At 39.4% G+C, this 17057-nt stretch overlaps 1 protein-coding gene across 1 annotated transcript in view; it reads right to left on the reverse strand.

Annotated features, from left to right (window-relative positions):
• LOC131465525 (collagen alpha-1(XXIV) chain) overlaps positions 1 to 17057 on the reverse strand; it is an 81865-nt gene that overhangs the window by 14815 nt on the left and 49993 nt on the right. The window contains exons 26-39 of the mRNA XM_058638274.1: positions 15672 to 15725; positions 13522 to 13575; positions 13020 to 13073; positions 10926 to 10979; positions 10658 to 10702; positions 9110 to 9154; positions 5260 to 5313; positions 4597 to 4650; positions 4437 to 4490; positions 2902 to 2955; positions 1966 to 2019; positions 1591 to 1698; positions 831 to 884; positions 242 to 349 (exon numbers count right to left, since the gene is read on the reverse strand). Of these exons, the coding sequence (XP_058494257.1) occupies positions 242 to 349; positions 831 to 884; positions 1591 to 1698; positions 1966 to 2019; positions 2902 to 2955; positions 4437 to 4490; positions 4597 to 4650; positions 5260 to 5313; positions 9110 to 9154; positions 10658 to 10702; positions 10926 to 10979; positions 13020 to 13073; positions 13522 to 13575; positions 15672 to 15725 (846 nt within the window). The remainder of the gene's footprint in view (positions 1 to 241; positions 350 to 830; positions 885 to 1590; positions 1699 to 1965; positions 2020 to 2901; positions 2956 to 4436; positions 4491 to 4596; positions 4651 to 5259; positions 5314 to 9109; positions 9155 to 10657; positions 10703 to 10925; positions 10980 to 13019; positions 13074 to 13521; positions 13576 to 15671; positions 15726 to 17057) is intronic.

The raw sequence follows: 17057 nt of genomic DNA on the forward strand, positions 1-17057 counted from the left end.
TCTTGAATTTGTCAAGTCTTTTCTTGCTCTCTTTCTCTTGTTTTCTCAGACTTTAAATAAAGACAAAGTAAACACATCACATTTTATAAGGTCTCTGCTTTTTATCACTAAGAAAAGTGAAATTGGTGAATATATATTGTTAGTACTAAGTTTACAACTCAAGTATGTTACATTTATTACATCTCCTTCACTGTTGAAGCATAACAATAAATAAAATCCCTTTGGAGGAATGGGAACTCACTGATGGACCACGAGTTCCCCTGGCACCTTTCAGCCCCGGCTCTCCTGGCTGGCCGACGTCTCCCCGCGCGCCAATCTCACCAACAAGACCTGGAGGACCTTTCTCTCCCTGGAAGGATACATCATGTCAGCAACATGGACTAAATCCAAGTATCGAGACAAGCCGTCCATGGACAGTCAACACACAAAACCTTTTGGAACTGTTCTTCAGAAATGAAACAAATATATACAAGTCACTTGTTTTATCTTTCACTTGAGTCAACTCCTTGAAATTTGACCACAAGGATAATTCAAGAAACTGAAAGCCATTTTCATTTTTGGAGATTTGAATCTGAACATTCTCCAGGCTTTGGTGTTTACATGAGGAACCCAGGACATTTTCTTGGTGAGACAACAGCAGGAGAACCTCCAGAGGATCCAGACAATGAGGTGGCACTTGGCTTGGGCATGCAGGGAACAGGACACTCGCCTTTTCACTTGGTGTAAATCCTTTGGTGTTTCTCTGGTGTTTTTGAAAATCTGCCCCTCCGGACAATCTCCGGAGTTCGATGCATGTCTACAGTAAGCTACAGTGACATAGAGGTCCTCACCTTCTTTCCATGCCGTCCTCTGTTCCCTGGTGGCCCCAGTTTTCCTTCTGGCCCCTGAAACAGGAGACTCATTGAGTGATTTCCAACTATCAGAAATCTACCCTAAATCTTAGGCATTGATACATGCATCTGAAAACACCATTTATTGAGATCATCAGTTTTGCGACTTTGACTTGGCGTAATCTATTTGAGCCTGTGGTTCAGAGCAGGGCTTGGGTGAGTTCTTCTGATCTGATAAACACCAACTTGCAGATTTCCAAAACCACAGTATCTTTTCAGTGAAAAGTGGACCTTTAGTGTAGAACTTAATAGCTGGACTGACAATATTGTTTAAAACATTTACTACAACTGAGTAATATTGCTTTTGTACCGTAAACGGTACAACCTTCCTACTCCTCATCAGCCACAAGTAGATTTAGATCTTTATCTCAAAACCAACAAGCACTTGGAAGAGACTGTCAATTATAAGATAGTGCTCAACATTCACAATCTATAACAGTAACTTTTACTGTGGCGGAAGAGAAGGCTGACACCTACTGGGATAGAAGGGCATTCACTGGTTAAGAGTATTTCTATTTTCTGCTACAATTGGTATGGTTTAGGGTATTTAAAATGTCAAAGTTCTGAAACAAATTATGAATCAGCTCTAATTATGATTTTGTTTTATTTTCATATGACTGTGTGCAAGTGTCATTTTAGTCCGAATGTCAATACAAGGAGCAATTTCTTGTTAGCCTCTTGAAAGTTGTAGAACTCTTACACGAAAGCCTTGTTTCCCGTGCTCTCCAGGTGGTCCTGGGGGTCCAGGGTCTCCTTCTGTCCCTTTATCACCTGGCTCTCCGACTGGCCCATGGTCACCAGGCTCACCCTGACAGAGAGAGAGAGAAAGAGTCAGTTATAACAGAGTGATTTTATCTTATCAGGGAGAGGTCAATATGAATTTAACTTTATTTTTTATTTTGGCTTCACATTCTAATCCAATTTAGTCTGAAACTGGGTGTGTTCTTATACTTTTCAGGATTATATGTTGTCATAATTATGGGAAACCCACTAAAAACAAATATCTAAATACTTCAGCTACATGGTTGATTTAATTAAAAAGGGGTTAAGTGATAAAAGTTCTTGTTATGTTTACCTTGAATCCGTCTTTCCCTTGAGAGCCATCTTCACCAGGGGGACCAGGTTGACCCTACAAATATTAAAAAAAAACTTGTTGTATGGACATGTTATATTACAGTTAGAAGGTCTACTGGCTAAAACTCATTTAAAGGCTTTTTAAATTATCAAGAACTGAAGCATTGATTGCATGCCATGTCCTACATCAGAAAAAAGGCTCTATCAATCAGTACTATCAGACCCGACAAAGGGAGCATTTGTCTGTATACAGTGGCCACGCAGGTGCAGGTGGCGCCAAGAAGTATCTTAATGTCGTCAAACTGCCAATGCACCAGATTTCGTGGGCACTTCTGTGTCCTCACTTAAATTACAGCAGCCTATATGCAGCTGTCTTGCTTTACTAGCCCAATGTTGCTTGTTTCTCAGCATAGAGTAAGATGAATTACTTGGATGACACAAGATCTAAACAGCGGAATACTTTCTTAGTTCATCACTGCATGAATATGGATAAGGGTTTAATGTGAGCGTTTACAAGGCTGAAGAGCAACTCTGTTTCAAAGTTTCTCAAGCTGTTTTTCTTGACCATAGCCAGGGTCACTGATGGGTGTGACATACCCAACAGTGAATATGACTATACCTGGATATCTTTTCAATCAGACAGTATTAACAATCAGGGAGAAAACCTCACGTCTGTATGTGTGGCTGAGGCTCTGGTGCGTGATCGAGCTCGTTAAAAACGTTTCATTATTAAACTCAGCGGGACAGAGCAGAACGGACGGTGAGACTGGAGCTGCTTATGTAATCCACCTGACAAAAGCAGTTCCATCGTCCTGCTCTCTTCAGGCAAGAGGATTACACGTCCTCTTCAGAGTGTGACGGAGTAAATATACAATTGGGTCAGATTTACCCAAACACAAGGAAGGAAGAGATTAGCGGGTTGTTTGCAGTCACTCACTCGTATCCCCTCCTGCCCCTGCTCCCCTTCAGATCCTGGAGGCCCAGCGTCACCCTGCAGAGACACAAGGCACAAACCAGGGCCCGTCAGGAGGTCAAACACAATTACGCCACTTACACTAACCACGACTTGACAATCAGCTGTTGATTCACTCAAAGTTGCAGTTATGCCGAGTAGAAATAAGATGCAGGGTTGTGAGACGTGGTTGCGGAAAATATGACAAGGTTGAACTGAGGGGGTAACACATATCATCTGTAATAGGAAAGTAATAATATTTCTTATTTCCATAGTAGAGACATTGGTGATTACAAGAACTTGGTAAAATCAATGGAAAATGTGTGTGCGACAGAAGGGAGGATGAACTTAAACTTCATAATATGGTAATCATCAATGTTGAGTCACAAATCCTTTCTTTTTCTTCCATTATTTGGAATCACATCATCACAGGGACATGTCCAGTCATCAATGCTATTTACTAAAATCCTCTTTTCAGAAACAAATTAAGAACATGGGGTCTTTAATCCTTTGAGAGAGACGGTAAAACTCAAAAACCACACTCCAAAATCAAATACAAATCTGTGCACAAGTGACTTTTATGAAAAGTACTCCTCCCACGTCCTAAATAGTAAATACCAACTTCTTCCCTCAAACAGACAATTCAGAATCCCCATATTTAAACACTATGAATTGACAAATTCATTCATCCACAAACCCATCCTGTTGCTGAACCAGAAACAGTGAACGGTTAAATAACATCAACCTGATAACCTGTATCTGTTTGTTTTGTTTTGCATTTGCATTTTGTAACAACACGTATTTTATCGTATCGCAATAAGGGAGATGTACCTTGTTAATCCAAAGGTTCTCAGACTCAGATTGTTGGAGCTTAATGGTAATTGAATTGAGGTAAGTTTTTCCATTACAAATACAGTATTTTGAATATTATATCACACCAGTCCTCTATAGATGGGATGTCTTGCTTAAGCCTTTTCCTGATTCACAAATATTTAATGTGCCATGGTGTGGGATCCGTGTAAAGCAAAATAATCCCCCGCTCCTCATCGCTTAAAAAACGCAAACAAGATACTTAATAATCTGATTAGTAAACTCACGGAATTACAAAAACACCACAAGTGTAGAACAGACCCAGATAAAGCAGTAGCAATTAATAGATTGCAAAATATAGATATATTAGGTATACATTAAAAAGAAACTGATATTTCTGAAACAAGACTATTACGAGGCAGGAAGAAAAGCTGTGAAATTACTAGCATATACATTAAGGAAACAGCAAGCAGACAATACTACAAATAAAATAAGATGACTGCAAACCAAAACAATTAAGTATAAATTGGAGGAGATTCAACAAAGTTTCGAAGAGCACTATAAAACATTAAATTCACAGCCAAGACTAGATAATGAAAATGAAATAGACAATTTTCTTAAATCACTGAATTTACCTTTAGTCACACAGAAATGAAATAAAACCGAAATATGTGGAGGTATTACAGAGATTCTGTTGTTACTCTACTGACCTTTAAACCTGGCTCTCCAATGGGACCCGGTTCCCCCTCTGTACCAGGTACACCCTACAAAAAGAGACAAAAGATATGTGTGACTTGTGCTGTTATAATAAAGCTTGGCATCAACACAATAAATCAATATACAGTTATAAACATATTTGATGAAAAGCACCTCATGTCCTTGCTCTCCATCTGGTCCGGCTTCCCCAGGAGGTCCTTTAGGTCCCTGCAAAAAAAAAAGAAAAAAAGAAAAGTAATCACAAGATTCCTTGAGAAAAAAAGTGGTTTATTGATACAGTAATCTCCCTTTTTGGCTTAACTGTGTACAGTAAATCAGGGCCCAAAACACGAGAACAGACATGATACACAAGCTTTTCAAGTAATGGCAAAACAAACACACACACAGTTCAAGGTGTAAATCTGTTGAAAAGGACATTTGAGAGTGGAGAACGCCTGGAGAAAACCTGAAGATGAGCCAAAAGCAAGATGAGACCCATAACATAAACCATGCCTCTGGCGTCATTGGAATATCTCAGCCTAATATATATTTGTATCTGATTGTTTGACATTCTTGATGTCCCTGAGGGTACGGCGGATTTCCAGGAAAATCAGAACTTGCCGACAAATCCAAGAATGTGTGTGGAGTTTTGAGGTGTGAGGAAAAGCAGTGACTTTTTTTTTCCCCCTCCTCTAAAACAATGCAACTGTATGGTGATGAGCAACAACATCAAGACTTCCTGCTGAAACCTTTGAAAGATAAGATTCTGACCACTGGTGTTATGGATTCCACAGCGTGCGGTCTCCAACAACCACGTCAGGATGACAGCATACTTACTGGTTCACCCTGCGGCCCCCTCTCCCCGCCACCGCCTGGAATACCTGGCTTTCCCTGGGAAACAAACACAAGCATGAGGCTGAGTGCTGCTTCAGTCATTTGTTGTTATGATCACAATAAACAAGGTTGAGAAAAGCTGCCATTTTCTTATCAACATAACCACAAACATGATGAGTGACTGGCATATTAGTGTTGCCTTATGTGTACAAGGATAACACAGACCTTTGATGCAATGAACACGAGTGATTGGATGTGATATCAGATCTTTTTGTTGTTGTTTGGATACTGTGTTGCCAAGTTTATACAAGACACCCCACTTTTAAACATCATTTAGTGTAAGAGATACCTGTGTGCTCTGAGCCACAGAAGAGACAGCAGTGAGAAATGTGTTTTATTTTATTCACATACATCAGCTATGGTGCTACCACAATTAAAACAAAGAATGCAATGTCTGTACTAGGGCTAGAGCTGCAATTATTCATCGATTATTTTCATAATCGATGAATCTGTCGATTATTTTCTTGATTAATCGAGTAATCGTTTGGTTTATAAAATGTCAGAAAAAGTTTGTCAAACCTGGAAATAATGAGGTTCTTAAATGTCTTGTTTTGTCCACAAACCAAAATGATTCAGTTTGAATGAATTCTTTGTTATATGGAGCAAAGAAATGGAAGAACATATTCACATTTAAAGAAGCCATAGCCCGGAAGTGCCAATTAACGCTGCATTTGGGTGTGTATCTGCGTCATTACCTCATCTATGAAGCCCTAAAAGTTCATAACAATCAGTTCAGCCACTGCTGAGAGCGCAGGGTTTTATTGTTTTCCTGAGCGCTACAAAGCGGCAAGGCACTTCCGTTGACTAATTACGCCACTGGCGAATCTCACCACTCCTGTAAACAGCAGCGCCTCCTAGTCCGGGCACATCCGATGACGTACTTTCAACCGTGGAAGAACTACTCTTGTTGCAGAAGGGGAGCTGCGGGTCTGAGAGCTGACGTGCCAATTACGTCACTTCCAGGTAACTGGCCAATCACAAGACAGTCTGTGTTATGTGGGTGTGGTTTAGGTCTGAAACGACGCGGCTGACGAGAGCGTCAGTGATGAGACATTTACATCGGCTCATTTGCAGCAACTAGGAGGTTTTTCACCATAAAAATGACTTCATGTTTGAGAGTACACCTCCATATCTCACATATAAGTGAGACAGGACCATGCTATGGCCTCTTTAAGAAACTGAAATCTTGTTTCAAACCGATTAATTGATTATCAAAATAGTTGGCGATTAATTTAGTCATCGATTAATAATCAATTAAGGATGGAATTAATTAATTGTCTCTAAGGCTGCAACTACCAATTATATTCAAAATGTAATATGATTGACGATTATTTCATTGATTTATTAACTATAACATGTCAAAAGATTTACATTTATATAGGAAAAGAATGAAACTTGCAACTGGCTATTTGCGTTGTTTTAACATTTCCATTTGAAAACGACTATTGTTCATTAAATAATATAAAAAATGAATGTCAAATAAAATAATTAAAATCTTATCAAACACAGCCCACATAATATGTAAAATGTTGGTTTTAAATATTTATCAAAATGAGTGTTCAAAGCTTTACTGAAATACAAGATTCTGAGAGAGATTGTATGAAACACAAGATGGCACTATGACTCCAGAGTCCGGCAAACATGCTGCTGAACTCAGCAGCCAGAGGTTTAATATATTTGATAGTGACGGATGATAGTGAGGGAAATGGTTTTTCATTTAACATTGAGCAGTGACAGCAGATCAAAGATGCAGTTACTGTCACAGATCACTCTTGTGCTGAGGACAAAACACACAAAAGTTCCTGCAATAGACTTACAGTAAGTGTGTGTGCAGAAGGAAAGGTTATAACTAGTGCATATGTGAATGCAAATGCAGATGGCTATACTCAGGAGTGAGAGCACAGGCCTGCATGTGTGTATTTCTGTGTCTGCAAAGAGTAATTACAAACAACCTTGAACTGCCACATGTGCACGATGACAGAAAGTAGAAAGCAGCTCATTCGTCAGCAAGAATAGAAAAAAAAAAGAGAAAAAGAAACAGGCCAAACAACCGAGGGAGAGTGTTACACCACTTCAACATGCAGGTGTTGGAGCTTTTCTTCCACTTAGGCTCATCCGTGCCAAGTTTGGCCATAAACGGATCAAACGGACACCACTGTAAGAGACCAACTGTGAATATACAGTAACAATCATCACTTGACTATTAGACAGCCCACATGAAGCGGCTTTTAGAATCTGTTCTTGATTTGCTGTTTGCATGTTTTCAACATCTGCGGAACATCAGTTAGTACATCCTTTAACAGGACGTCAAACCTTACGTCTGAAGAAACCAGGAAAAAAATACCAAGGAGTTAGCGACTGGAGGGGCATTTTGGCAGCACGTATACTGTGTGTGTGTGTGTGTGTATGTATCACATGGCACTTAAACAAGACACTGTGCCACTGTTAGCTGTTGTCTTGTGTGTGCTGATTCTTAGCTCCTTAAAAAAAAAACATAATTCCTCCTCAGGGGTTGTAGAAGCCACATCCAAAAAAAGAATGAATCCCAGCCAGCCTGTTATTGGCTTGATATGTTTACTGATATTGGCGTACATGTCAGCGGATTAGACAAGACCAAGACATTACAGTAAAGAAATGCCAAAGATTATGTTTGAGATAACGATTGGAACGATTTTACCTTTACTTCATCTGTCCACCAGAGAGCACTCAAAAGTGCATTTAAAAAAAATCCAATGTGCTGCTGCTGTGGACATATTTTTGTCACAACAACTATAACGTGTTATAATATTGTGTGTTTTAAAACCACAAAATAGCACATTCTTAAAGTCTTAAAGGTCCAGTGTGAAAATTCATTTTCATTTTTTATAACCCCAGAATGAGTCTTTTATACTTATATCAGAAGCTGGGTCAGGTGAATTTTAACCACAAGTATTTTATAGTAGCCCATAATGTACAAACTAATCATCTTTTGAGTTTTGATGCTAAGTGAAATCTACATAAGTTCTCCACTTAACACACACTTGAAAGGTAAGACATTCAGCTGCAACTTCCCCAATCATTTTTACTCAATTTAAAACACTAAAGCAAAAGATTACTCTCATAATAGCTAAAGTACAGAAGTAGGAAATGGAGTCTAGTGTCAGTGATGCTGGTGTGCTGTGTTTATGTGCATTTTTTAATCGATCATCAACCACTTTGATAACTGATTCATCTTTTGAGTGATTTTTCAATAATTAAAGCAATTTCTTAAATGTGAATATTTTCTGCTTTCTTCGCTCCATATAGTAAAGAAATCATTGAAAACTGAATCATTTTGGTTTATGCACAAAACGTGACATCCGTGAACATCATCATTTCCAGGTTCAACATTTTTCAACATTTTTGGACATTTCACAGACCAAACAAGTACTCAAGATTCATCGAGAATGTAATTGACGGATTACATTCTGTGAGCCCAAGCTGTGTTCATCACAACTGTAAATCATAACAGTGATTTTGATGCCGCTTGCTAAAGAAAAGCCTCCAACTACCTAACCACAAACAGCAGATGCATCAAGGGGATACACATGCTGTGATAGAGTTGGTGTTTATCTTTTATATATATGACAACTTCCTCTTGTGTGACTTTGTAGGAAACAAAGTCTTTAAGTGATAATTATATATATCACAGGTAAAAAGAGGATGTGGGCATGTTTTACAAGCTTGTGCTGTCTGTAGCCATAGAGATGTTTCTTGTTAAAGTGAGTAGAGTGATTAAAGCACAACAAAAAAAAACAAGCAAGACATTACTTACAGGCTTCCCAGGTGGGCCTCTTTCTCCTGGGCTGCCTGACTTTCCCTTCAAAGACAGAATTCATATTCATCAACAACAAATCAACAAATAGTTTAGAGTTATTGTAAGATGAAGCAGCAACTTTAGGATCAATTAACTCCTGCTTGGAGAGTTTAAAATCAAAGTTTCTGAGAATTTACCACAGATTACTATGTAATGCAACTGATGATATATAGTAAATGTGGTCAGGAGGCCTTCAATGACTCAATACGACAGATTTGTTCAAGCTCTAATGTAAACATTTGTTTGCCATGTTTATAATTAACACACTGTCTATTCTATAGACCATCATATCACCCTAATCATGGCTTCTCTCAGTTGGTTCCCTGTGACTAGGATGGATTTGACTGATTACTTTAACCTAGAGGTCTCAAACTTGCAGCCCACCACTTAATATCACCATAAAAGCCAGGATCCGGATGCTCTTCTTGACACAACCCTCCCATTTATCCGTGCTTCTGACCAGCACGACTCGCTACACTGGATGTGCGCCCTCCTGTGGCTGGGGTCAATTTTGAGTGTCAAATTAACAATGAGGAATGGAGACTGGGTACCTTGCTCAGGGGTACCCCAGCCCAGCAAACGTCTGGTTACAAGCCAAGGGAAATATAGTGTTACAAATCATGATGGAATATCGTGATATACTGTCATTTTAATCTGATATTGCACACCTTTAACTGAACAGTCACCACCCCCTCCACAGTAGACGTTCTGTGGCCCCCAGGCCATTTGAGTTTGAGACCCCTACTTTAAAGCTTATATGGGTCCATTTTGACCCGAGATACATAGCAAAGATGTTGACCCCTAGCTAAGCTCATAGATTGTTTGAAATCACTACTTAAAACCAGTTTTTTACAGATTTGCTGTCATACTTCAATCTTTCTATCTGGTGTTATATTGGTTTTATTCTATGTCTATTCTTTTATTTGCTCTTACCTGCTTGTGTGTGATACTGTTTTCTTATTTTCTTATTGCTTTTATTTATTTGTACACAGATAAAGCTCAGGTTCCTGATAACACCCTGGCAGAGGTACAGTAATTAAATGTGGGTATAACCTGATACAGAGGCGAGAAGACACTCTGCTCGCCTCTCTGCTCACTCTGCAAACTGATGAAAGGCCTATCACTTTTTTAACAGGGGCTTATGTTTTATAATGGATGCGGTGCTGAAGTTCAACATTACATGTGGTAATGTATTTTCCATGAGGTGGTTGAGCATAAAAAGGATGCGCTTGTAAACTGAGATGCTGCAGGATGATCTTTTATGACCATCATTGCATAAATGAGGCTATATAGCATAAAACATGGCTTTTAATTTCTTCAGAGCCTGAAGCATTCATCCAGAAATGTGTTAAACATAAAAATATTTACAGCATCATGACAACGCAATGGTCATAGACATCTAAAATGTCCTAAAATGTTGACATGTTGTGTTGGAGTAAATAAGGCTCCACAAGTGTTTTACACAAGCCAGTAAAAAGTTGAAAGACAATATCTGAAAGAACTTACAATAAATGCTGGTTCTCCTTTTAGTCCAATGTCACCTCTTTCACCCTGTGAAGAAGAAAACAAAAGGAAAGGCATTTTGATTATTTCCCGTTGTCACAGGAAGCCACGAAACATTAACTGTGACAACAAATTAAATAAAAGCAGTATTTCTGAGTCTGTTCCAGCACGAATACCATGACTAATAAAAAAAAGGACAAGACATTTTGTTGGACATTTTTTTCACCACAAGCAGACACATGGTTTCCCACATGGTGACGTCCATGTTTACCTTGCTGCCCTCCGGGCCTGGTTCTCCGAGTGGGCCATCTGGACCCATGGGCCCCTGTACAAAAACACCAAGACACACATTTGAAAGTCACTTCACAACAAACCACCACTTCACTGATTCACAGTTTATGCGCTGAATCAAAATCATACACAATGTGACGTACTGCGTATATGGTAAACACTGGAATATAAGATAAACAACACAGTAATAACTCAGGATTCTCTGCCTGCTTCGGGGGGTTTCCAACCTGATGCAGCCGCAGGCGCAACCTACCACTCCCAAAAAACATTCCTGCAGTTTCCCAGCAATGTAGCACCACTCCATGTGTAGGGTGACTGATAAAGATCTGCAAATACAACCTCAGACTCTTCCCTTTTTTCCGTCCTGTCTGTGCTTTCAGGACTTTTCCACGTTTAAATTATCAGTTGCTTGCATCTTGTCATTTATATCTCCACCTTTCTTCTTTGTTAATTTCTCACCATCTACATCATAAAGATTCAAAGGCTGTTTTAGTGAAATGCTGAGGTGTGTACTTGTGTATTGCGATCCAGGAATTACTCATGTTGCAGGGACATTATGGGGACGTGTCTTCCTTATGGGGACAAATAGCATGGTTAAGGTAATGTCCTCTGAAACCATGGAAACCAGACAGTGTGTGTGTTTTGTCTGGGCCCCAGAAATTGAAAGGGCTTTTTCAGGGTAAGCACTTAGTTGTGATGATTAAGGTAAGGGTAAGGGGTTAGGGCAGGGGAATCAAACGTATGGCCCACGGGCCAGAACCGGCCCACCAGAGGGTCCAATCCAGCCCTCAGGATGAATTTGTGAAAATATAAATAAGAATTTTCAGTCTCAGAACCATATAAATCCACTGTGATCAGTTGATAAGTTGCAATGCACACGTCTAGAAATTGCACTTGTTTTTCTCAGGAAATGTCAGGTTGTTCATAATACGTTTTGTACAACAAAGAGAAACATGAGGTGTTCTTGTTGTTTATAGGTTATTATGCTATTATTTTACTGGTCCAGCCCACTTGAGATGAAATTGCACTGTATGTGGCCCATGAACTAAAATTAGTTTGACACCCCTGGATTAGGGAATGCTAGGTTTGTCTGTCAATCCACTCTCTTGCAGCAGCAGATATGTTACATAACCACTAGGGAGAGCCATGAGTCTTTATCTTAAAATCAGTAAAAGAGTTATTGATTAAATATATTCAATCATGTACACACACGCCAATCCCACCTTTAGCACAATTCTAGCTGGGATTGGCTCTGGCTCCCTCCACAACCCTCAGTGTAAAGTGTAAGTAGTACAGAATGGAATGAATGAATGAATGAATGAATGTAAGAATGTATGAATGAATGAATGAATGAATGAATGAATGAATGAATGTCCATTACATATACAGTAATCAGCTTGGGCACTGAGTGTTGCCATGTGTTTTCCTTGGATTGTCTTCAGTGAGAAAACAAGTGAATAGGGACATTAAAGTGTGAATGAAGATGGTTATCATGTTGGAAATTGTGTGTTATTTATCTGACATTCTCATTTTTTTGCATCACCTGAAACTGATACACATTCAATGGAATCTTTTGCAACGACACTGAGACATAGTCTCTGTAAGTTTAGAGTCTAATCAAGACCGTTTTTAGAATCACAAGCCAACCTTTTGTTCTTATGTTAAGCACACTCAGTCGCTCATGTGTATGAAATGTGTTTTACGTACAGTATAAAGCAAAACCTTGCCTTCACCTCTTCACCTTTAAGTGTCATTCTCCTCGCAGCCACACGGTGTCTCACCAGCATCACTGCACCTTATCCATTTCACATAACTAGTATGTCTTAACAATATTTATGGGGCTTTTTGAAACAATTGCAAATGCACCTATAAATAAATTTGGGCCAAGTGTTCGGAAAAACACATGCGTTTTGTTTGCTGCGACTGGCCTCTTTGTTTATGGGACTGGAGCAGTGATGTGAAACAGACAGCCACGTGTCTCGTTCAAGTTTTCGTGGAAGTTGAAACTAGTCTCACATAACAAAAAGAAGCCAGAACAAATAATATCCCAAATGCAGTGACGGAGAGCTCTTACCCTCCTGCCCTTTGGCCCGGCAGTGCCTGGAGTACCCCTCTGCCCCTGTGGACCCTGAGACAGAGGACAAGACAGACTCCAGGTTAGAAAACTGTTCATTCTTGGGGAATGAGGAGGTTCTAGTAAGTATGAGTATAAGTATAATTAGACCCACTCAGCCAGTGAAGACATTCTGTTTACAAATGTCTGCACTAACAGAATAACTGATATTAAAAAAACCCTCTTAAAATTTTACGTTCACAAAAAAAACCCAAGCATGTGTTTAACAAGTTTAAGGAGTTTCCGAGTTAATCTTCCAAGAGAAAGAGTGACACATGCTTCTCAGTCCACTGAGAACAACTAATCTGTGTCTACTAATCTGTGTGTGTGTGTGAGTGTGACTCATCCTAAAACCAAAAGATAGCAAAAAACTGAACACAGAAAAGAATGAAAACTGCAGACATCACAGTGTGTCGCATATCTCTTTGACATGACGTAGGGCCCAAGATGATATGACACTTACAAGTGCACCTTGCATTCCGATGTCTCCCGGACTTCCTGGCAATCCTGGATAGCCCTTTTTTTTCAAAACAGAAGAAAACAAAAAACATAAAGATTTGGGCCGGAAACCACATTACTGTCTAAATAAATCTGTTATGTTAAGAGTAGATGTTACTACTGCATAAATTATTACATTTATCGTGTACTGTTGCTTTGGGATTTAAAAAAAAAAAACGAGTAAGGACGGCAGCACAGCAGGCCTACAAGAATGTGCACTAAATAAGGGAGTAAATTAAGACTGTTTCACATTAAGTTGTATTTAAAATGCACTCCAGACTCTGTGAAAGAAAGAAACAGATGAGGCCTTACAGTTCTCATTACAGCACTGTCAACCACCCATTTTCTGTCTATAATTTCTAATAAAGACTATTACCACAATAACAAAGACGATCCTTGAAGGCAAAAGTGACTGAGACTCGCCAGAAAAAAACGGTAATTCCTGCAAATTGTCTTTAAATGGAAACAGAATGTGTCATTGTGATGTGGAGTGAGGGAGCCCGACGCCTTTGTATGAACTGCTCCTCCTCACTAACTGCATTATTGCAAGAACTGGTGTGTGCATTTCACCATAACGCCTTACAAACTGTACATCTATTTATGTCTTTCTGTTATAAACACACACAGGCACAAACACACTTGTTTTTATATATTAGTGAGGACACTAATTCTAACCTTATCACAGACATAATGCATTCCCTAACCCCATACCTTAACCTTAACCATCACAACTAAGTGCCTAACCCTAAACCTAACCTGAACCCAATTCTAACACTAACCCTAAATACCAAGTCCCAGACAAAATGTCCCCACAAGGACACGCAGACACACTGGTTTCCATGACTTCAGAGGACATTGCATAGACTTGCATTCATTTCCTGGAGACTTACTCTAACCTTAAGTAATTATGTACATGATGTGGACTTGATTTTCGTCCCCATAAGGAAGACAAGTCCCCATTATGTGACTGTGTAAACAGATTTAGGTCCCCACAACATAAGGAATACCAGGTACACACACACACACACACAGAAACACACGCACACACTAGCAATGAGTTGATATTCAAAGTATTCAACCAGCCAGTCTTCATATTAGTCATCCTCTCTTCTCGTCAGTTTGCCCTCTAGCCAGTCTGCCAGTCAACTACATCTCAACCCAAAAGCCACAGATATGAAGTTAATCCAAGGCCCCAAGGACAAAAGAGAACTCAGGGTGTTCTTGCTCTACCGCAAACACTGGAAACACAGTTACCATGTTTTTTTGGTCTTTTTTTTCGTGTTCAAGATAAAAAAGTGACACAAACTTTTGTTGCAATGCAATACAAACATTTATCAAACCCAACTTCAACTACCTGCACGGATTGAGAGAACATTACGAAACATGGTGAGTCACGTCCATGCAAATTTTTGTCTGTAAAGATGAATCGTTATCTTTTTACTGCCTCTGAAGCATTTCATGTTGAGCCATGAAGTGTTAGTGAGTGATGCTGGCCAGTCTCGCTGTTCAGACGCTTTGATGTCAAATCATAGCAACAGAGCAATGACTGAGAGCGTAGAACACTGCAGAGACATCTCAATGCTTTTTGGCTGACATAATGTATATTTTCCATGTATATATACATACTGTACATATATATATATATAGATATATATAGATATAGATATAGATATATATATATAAAAGTGTTATGACATAACTTTAACAAACAACAGCAAGCCCTTTGGTTTAATTGAGTCAGTGAAAGTTATTTTTCATTGCTATCTTCAAAATTGTGGTGAGACAAACAAGTTTATATGACCGAATTTTACAGAAAAAAAGTCATCTGCAAAAGGTAAACCAATGAAGCACCTGGAACCCTTTAGGTCTCGAGTGAAATAAACCTTGTTGATATGTAACATCTGCCATAAAATTACAGCCAAACTCCCTTTGTGTTTCTGTTTTATATTCATCATCCTTAGACATTAGTTTACTGAACAACATATCCAAGTTCCTGTGGTCTATTATAGCTTTGCTGCTTTGTCAATATACAGTATATACACTCTGGCTCCGGGATTAACCGACTCTCAGACAAGAAGCAGAGCTCTGCATTATATACTGAACGACTGTGCTTACCCTCGGCCCGCTCTCCCCAACTGGGCCTGTTGGACCAGCTGGTCCACGGTCGCCCTGCAGAAAAAAACAATAAGGGGGGGAAAGAAAATGAGAGAACAGATCATTAAACCATGACCTAAAACTTTAACACAGCTCCACATACATGTTCTCTAATAAAGAACAATGAAACTGGAGCTTCTTAAATGAAGAAGGTGAGTGTGACAGCTGGTTGAGTGGACTTTAAAGCATGCAGATACTTTTGAAACCCACTTGGTGGCATAATGGTGACCCCAGGTGAGCAATAAACCTGACTGGGTCTCCACTCTAACCCCCTTTAACACTCGTGTCAGTGATGCTTTAATCCTCCATTGCATTGTGTAACTTTCATGACTGTACAAGTACCTTTCCGCAACTTCTCGCACTCCTGTCAAATGGTGAGCGGAATAGTTTTAAAGCAATGTATTGAAACGCAAGACTAATTCAGAAGCTGCTGCGGCTGCTGCGGCAGAAGTAATACATATCCAATGTGAAAGGAATTTGTGAGCTGTCAGGGTATGGCTGGTGCTGACAGACTGATTCGGGAGGAGGGTTTTGTGTGCAAGAAGGTGGAGAACAAGTCAGACTCTGGAAGGCTGAAGGCTTCCCCATTACAAGAACATGTTCTGACACACAGGGGGATTCTGGATTAGATGGAAAGGAAAAGAGTTTAAGCTATAGGGAGGGAATGATAGTGATCGGGGCAATAGGAGGTGTTTGTGGATGTCTGAGATTGAATTAATGCAGTCTAAAGTGCTTTCTACATAGTATCTACATGGTGCTATTTAAAAAAAATAAATAAATAAATAAAATGATAAAGTTTATGGGATTGGCACCAGCACCTCCCTTCACGTGGAGGATAAAGTGGTGGAAGATGGATGGATGGATGATAAAGTTTATTTCAAAGACTAAAAACGTAAATTCATACTTTATCTACTGTGTCTGCAAGTCTAAAATTGAGTGTTAGTGGCCAAATGTTGAATCCTAAATGTATTTTGTACTCGTTAAAGGTCAAGTGTGTAAGAATTAGTGACATCTAGTGGTGAGGCTGGAGATAGCAACAAACAGAGGACTCTCCTCTGCTCACTCCTCCCTGTACCAAGCATGTCAGGGAACTATGGTGACCTTCACATACCAGACATAATATTCTTCTTCCTTTGCGTAATAAGCTTTAGCTTCAAAATTGGGCTATAAAGTACAAATAAAAGCCTTAGTCTAAGACTATGAAAACCACTTAGTATATTCAATTTCTGTCAACAAACCCTCCCACATTGGACCTTTAATGGCTGACAGTCAGTTGGTTTGAACAGAATATCAGCATCATGTTTGATAATCAAAACCCAGACTGCCAGAAAAACCATTTCACTTAAG

Source organism: Solea solea, chromosome 9 (genome assembly GCF_958295425.1).
Source record: "Solea solea chromosome 9, fSolSol10.1, whole genome shotgun sequence".
Taxonomy (NCBI): domain Eukaryota; kingdom Metazoa; phylum Chordata; class Actinopteri; order Pleuronectiformes; family Soleidae; genus Solea; species Solea solea.